The sequence below is a fragment of the Poecilia mexicana genome, unplaced genomic scaffold (genome assembly GCF_051168715.1).
Source record: "Poecilia mexicana isolate PSO_F unplaced genomic scaffold, ASM5116871v1 scaffold_8, whole genome shotgun sequence".
NCBI lineage: Eukaryota > Metazoa > Chordata > Actinopteri > Cyprinodontiformes > Poeciliidae > Poecilia > Poecilia mexicana.
The window spans coordinates 14,117,917-14,123,916 of NW_028263377.1; the positions used below are offsets into that span (position 1 = coordinate 14,117,917).

Sequence of the window (6,000 nt, forward strand, 5' to 3'; positions counted from 1 at the left end):
ATGAAAATACTTTAAATAGTTGCCAATCTCTTAGCCAAAAATGTTCAAAGCAAGAGTTTCAAGACACTATGACAACTTTTTACTCAAAAAAAAAAAAAAAGTTGACAGCACAATTTTATGAACAATAAGGTGCCTGTAAAGTGGAACACATTTAAACACAAATTCAGTAAAAACGCCTTGAACACTGATTTTCCTCTGCACACACTCAGAAGCCTGACTTTAATTAACCAAGAGGCTCCACATGTGGTGTGTGTGTGTGCACCACGTCTCCAACATTGTGCGTTCGCTGCTTTTTCTTTGACTTCTGCAACCTAAGCAAAGAAGCTAATGGAGGATGGGAGACGCTCTACTCCCCTCCACAACAATCAAAGGGGTCTGTGAGCAGCATCTCGCAAACAGAATGACTCTGCACAACCATGGAACTTCCTCATGCATTTTTAACAGCAAGCAGACACAAGCATCTATGGATTTATTTTCTTCTCAATTGCAAATTTAAAAATGCTCTTCTTGTTTTTTGTTTTTGTCAATATGGCCGCCCGACGCGAAATCCAGAGTATCCAGAAAGTTGTTGGTGAAAACACAGGCAAATCGGAAACCAAATTTAAGGCATATAATCATACTGGCCACAAAGGCCACATCTCTTCTCACTCCACAAACGTGTAAATTTGGACTTTCCAAGGGAGAACCCAACATCGGCATTGAAAAATGAAAAAGCTGTATTCTATGATGAGGAAAAAACAAACAAACAACAACAAAAAACAACATTGACTTTTTTCTTTAGCCTTCCAACATTTCATGTATAACAAGAAGATCCCACTGAAGAAGCTTTAGGCACAGAAATAGCCAAGTCTGGTTTGTGTAGGGTTGTCATCTGTGCAGTGATCACTGGGTATTTCAACAAGAAGATGCTGCAGCTAATCAGTGAAAATGTTTTGTGTTTGATGGCAAAGGAGATTTACAAAAAGTGCAAGTTTCAGGCCATTAAATCCAGTCACTTTCACCATTTGAAGCACTGTTGCAACAGATCTACTGGAAACACTTCCATCGCGTATGTCTCCTGTTATGAGGCTATGGTTTTAAACTTATCTCCTCTCTTTTTGACATAAAAATTCAGAAACAAATTTTGCCTGTTAAGGATTTGAAAGATCCTTAAAAGAACTGCAATAAAACAGAGAGTCAGAGATAGAGAGATATAGATATAGATAGAGAAAGATCTTCACTGTGTAAGGAGAGCAACGTAGAAACTTACCCAAATCTTTGGAGACAGGAGATCCAGCAGCGTTCTCTCCAATCTTAGACAGTGCATCAAAATACATCTTTCCTGCCATGGACATAGCTGGGGAAATGATAAAAATGTTAGTGGTTGAAGGCCACAGAAAAGATGTAGATGTATTGCATTTTCTTAAATCAAATCCCCAATAGTTTATCAGTGTACCAGAAAATGCAGTAAAAAAAACAAACAAAAAAAAAACAGCAACTCACCATTAACAGACTTCTCATAGCTCTTTCCCAGGTTCACCAGGTTCCTAAGGCCTGGGTTGAACTGTTCCATCACATTCTGCAAGAAGACAGGAAGACAGTGACCATAAGAAAGAAAGTGTCATTATACAGGGGCAACAGGAGATGGAAGTTAAGAAGCTCATACAAAAATACATTTTTGAATGCAGATCCAGGTTTTTATTTGGCAAGGCCGTTAAATATCTTGTATCTTGCAATTTTATGTTGGTCCAGATGCAGCAAAGTAATCATGTCTGGATCAGCCCAACTTGTTCAGATTAGGTGTCTCATTATTAAGTATCAAAATAAGCATAGTCATATCTAATTATATTGCAAACTAGATATGTGTCCGATTAAGAAGTCGCGTAACACGACCAAAGGATTAACTGGTTTTAGCAAAGTTTGAAAAGCTAGATGGCTGCAAGGATGAATAGCAAGATGATTGGACAGATGGATGGACTAGATGGATGTACTGATCTATAGACATCTGGGTGCACAATAGTGGATATTGGATCATAGTTATTGCAATATCAATAAGGGGAACACTGACATCATGTAGAACTAACCGGATGGAATATGTGGTAGGTTATTATAGTTGAAAAGCAAATGAATCATAACAATAATGTGTATTTCCTGTTTAAATGACATCCCTAGTTTTGGCCCTCAATGCTAAAACTAGATCCATACAATCAGTGGCGAGATGCTGTACCTCACTGAGAGGTGGGGGCGTTATAACGGAGGGAAAGGAGAAAAGAGCCAGGAGGAAACTGTGGGTCAATCGTAATTATTATCACCAACGTACTATTCAACACAATTAGCTATTTTCTTGAAGGCATGCAGCCCAAATTACCAGTTTGTGGGAGAATAAATGTACTGTTCTATGAATGAATGGATGTTAAATAGATTCACACACTACTAGTAAACAGTATCCCAAGTATTTTGTGTTAAAATACTCATTTGAAATTTATTTCAGTTCAGTTCACCTCTATAGCACCAAATAAATATCATCTTAAGGCACCTACCTTAAATGAAATGCTGGTTTAGCTGTAAACCCATGTCTACAAATGATCCAACCTCAGTTAAGCCCAGCAAGTCACCCACTGCAATCAATGTTTCATGAGTCATGTAAAGATCACCCAATTCGGATTCACGCCTTAAAGTTAGGAAATGACATTTAAGATAAAAATCCATCACTCAGATTATGAAAAATGTGAGGGATTATACAAGCCACAATCTAATTTATGAGCTTTTTATAATTATGCTTTTAGGGTTAGGGGATGAAAATGAAAGATAAGCTGTTACTCTGAGAAACTTTTGACATGTTGCGAAATGTGTGAAACCATATAATTTCAATACCCGTTATGAGCACTTTGTTACCATTAACTGTGAACGGGAGGTGATGGCTGCTGAGGAGCTCGCTGTATAATCTTACCACACAAAACACACAGGCACCTAAATTATTAAACCTGGAGTCTTTCCCCTGTATTTCACCACTTCAATGAGCTGCGGGGGCTGTCCTAACAAGAGGCCAGGCAAGTAAAAGCTGTTCAAAAGGACTGAAGACTTATAAGAAAAGCCTCGAGTCTGCGCCCCCCCCCCTTCGCTCCAGCTCTTTATAGTCCTTCACTTGGCTACCTGTGGAGAGTCGCATGCAGAGTGCAAGAACTGGCAACTGTTAATGGGCTTTTTTATGCCAATCTCGTACCTTTATTATTATTCTAAAGCCTTTTTTTTTTTTAATGGATGCAATAACAATCTTTAAAGAAAATATATTTAAGAGAAATTCTATATGAACAACTTTATGCTTAATGGTTGCACTGCAAATCCCCAGTCAACATGTGCATGTGAGTTTTGCTCACAGTATGGAACCCAATTGGGCTGACAAAATGCATAGTGGCCACTTTACGAAGCTCTTTGCTCGACCCAGTATTGAGGAAATCTGCTTACATCAAGCAACATATTTAGGCCTCATTGTACTCAAGGCGTTCTGTGTCAAACTTCCAATCCAAATTAATTAAAACAACAACTGTAAAGTTTGTTTATTTCAACGATTTAATTCTCAAAGTGACACATAAGATATGGATTATCTTATGTGATGACTTTTGTAGCCCACGGCCTATAAATACTTCTGTGTGTGGTGGCTGGTAAAGCATTTACCCCAGCCACAGCATCACACCTCAGGAAACTCCCCTAACATCTTGTATGGGCTTTGCTGCATAATCCTATAGCTAACTCAACTTTTTTCTGCCACACTTCTTCCTTTCACTAAATTTTCCATTAAAGTGTTAGGACGCATCACAACCTATTCAGCTCTTTTGTTGCTTTTTGTGTTAGTCATTATCTGCTGAGCAAACATTGGTTTTTTATTCAAATTTTTTGGGTTGTGTCCTAACATTACACTTTGCTGACTAAGTTTTTTGTAATAGAGTTACACTCTAAAACTGTCTCTTTGTGTATGCGTTACATTTTTTTTTTTTTTTGAAGAAACCATTTTACCTCTATTTTATACAAAATAATTTCTTAGGATAACTTCAATAAATACAATACGTTTTCAATTACACACCAATTTATTTAGATGAGTCCACACAAACAAGTTATATGTAGATCCAAAATGAATCAATTGTCGGAGCCACATGTTGGCTGAGATAAGGATGATACTTTAAAAGCAACTCTTTTCTAAGGAAACAATACAAACGGGGTGGAGCCAGCTCCTCAAAACCAGTGATTCAACTCTCCAAAAACCAGCTTTCTGATCTCAGGCAAAACCTGTTGGAAAAACTCTTTAGAAGCGTCTAAATACTGCAAGTTAAAAAATGCAGAGATAAACAGGCTGCTAAGGGAGCTAAGAATATTTGAAAATGTACATAATGCTACTTAACAGACCTTTTAACAATTTATCTTAATCTATACAAGTTCCAGTAGGGGAAAAAAAAAACCTCTTTCCATGTTCAATTTGCTTTTAAAATGAGCAATACACTTTTAATTAGTTAACACCTGTTCAGCTTTGCTGTGCTCCATGTCTGTTTAAGTATGGAGGAATTTTCTCCCCCGTGGTCGCACCTGTTGTCTTCCCAGCTTCCCATCTAAACCAGCAGCCATACCTTGTATGTACTTTCGGCGAGCTTGTTCGCCTCATCCACCTTGTTCGACATCTTTATCCTCCTCTCGACGCCCGGATAGATGAAAAAAAAAAACAGAGGTTTTCCTCGAATTTATTTCTCAGACGCTACACCAACGCGAGCCAAAAAAGGAAAGAAGGAATCCCAGGAGGAGAAGTGACCAAAACCTACGGATGTATAAAATCCCTCATAGCCCACAGGAAACGCCGGACGCACACATGGCGACAAAAATAAGACAAAACCCGTCTTCAGTGGGAGAAAAGTGCAATTTTTCTGTCGTTACCACTGCTGCTCGGTACTAAAAGGCTGAGCTGTCAAACTTGTTGTAGGTGGTTAGTTCACAGAAGGGGAGGAGACCTGCGGAGGGAGGTATTATTAGCCTATTTTAACCCTTAACTGTTTTTGTAAGAATCTTATGAAACTTCATAATGATTATTTATTGCCACAAAGTCAGATAGCATTTTAACTTTTTACTGGAAAATGCTTCTTGATTTCATAATAAACCCATGTCACTTTAAAATTTCGGGGGGAGGTTTGAATTTATTTATTTATTATTATTTTACCCTCGTCGGAAGACGTATTTTATGTAATTTTAGTTTGAAACGCGGTTCAAACCATCGTAGAAATATTTTTGGCTGATTTCCACACCTTTAGTTGATCTTACAATTTTGCTCAATCATCTGTTTAACGATTAGCTAAAGATTTAGTATTGCTAGCCTTAGCGTCATTAGTAGCATTTTTGTTTGCTTTCGATACATTTTTGTATCCATTGTTTGCATATAGCTTTACCTATCTGACGGGCTGCACAGAAGTAGAAAATAGATAAACTATGGGCCACGGGCGCCCCCTTGAGGCAGGTTGCACATACATAAGACACCAATGGTGGATATGAAGTTCCCTGCAAAAGTAGTTAAACCCTTTTCATGTTTACAACTACATTTTTGTTACTAGATTTTTTTTTTTTTTTTTTTGTCAAATCTTAAAAGTCTGCCGTCCATATTCATTGCAATTGCACAACAACTAAAGGCACCACCTAAGAGTTTCCCACTTAATAATAACCTCATTTCAGCTATTGACAAGTTATTCAACATGATCAGATCGTGAGTGGCTTCTCCTTTCTCGTTGTTCTGGAGAGGATGTTAAACCAGAAGGGTCATATTATTGGCATGCTTCAACAAATGTTAAATGTCTAAGGTGAAACTCAATACTTCACAAAAACCGTAAGGTTTGTGAGGAGTCATTTTTTGCAAAAGAAATGTGGTCAGATAAAAACAATGAATGATTGTATGACGTGAATCTTGAATAACTTAAAAGGTTTGGTGAAATAAAAAAAAAAAACACCATGGATATAAACAAAAGTGAGAGTGTTCTGCATTCACAATAC

The 6,000-nt window shown here is 37.6% G+C and overlaps 1 protein-coding gene across 2 annotated transcripts in view; it reads right to left on the reverse strand.

The window, feature by feature from the left end:
* Positions 1–4,952, reverse strand: part of baiap2l1b (BAR/IMD domain containing adaptor protein 2 like 1b) — a 33,354-nt gene extending 28,402 nt beyond the window's left edge. The window contains exons 1-3 of one of the 2 annotated variants that reach the window (XM_088008318.1): positions 4,599–4,952; positions 1,483–1,558; positions 1,250–1,336 (exon numbers count right to left, since the gene is read on the reverse strand). In XM_088008318.1, the coding sequence (XP_087864444.1) occupies positions 1,250–1,336; positions 1,483–1,558; positions 4,599–4,649 (214 nt within the window). In that variant the 5' untranslated portion in view covers positions 4,650–4,952. The remainder of the gene's footprint in view (positions 1–1,249; positions 1,337–1,482; positions 1,559–4,598) is intronic. The other variant, XM_014980659.2, reaches the window with a different exon arrangement.
* Positions 4,953–6,000: the final 1,048 nt, after the last annotated feature.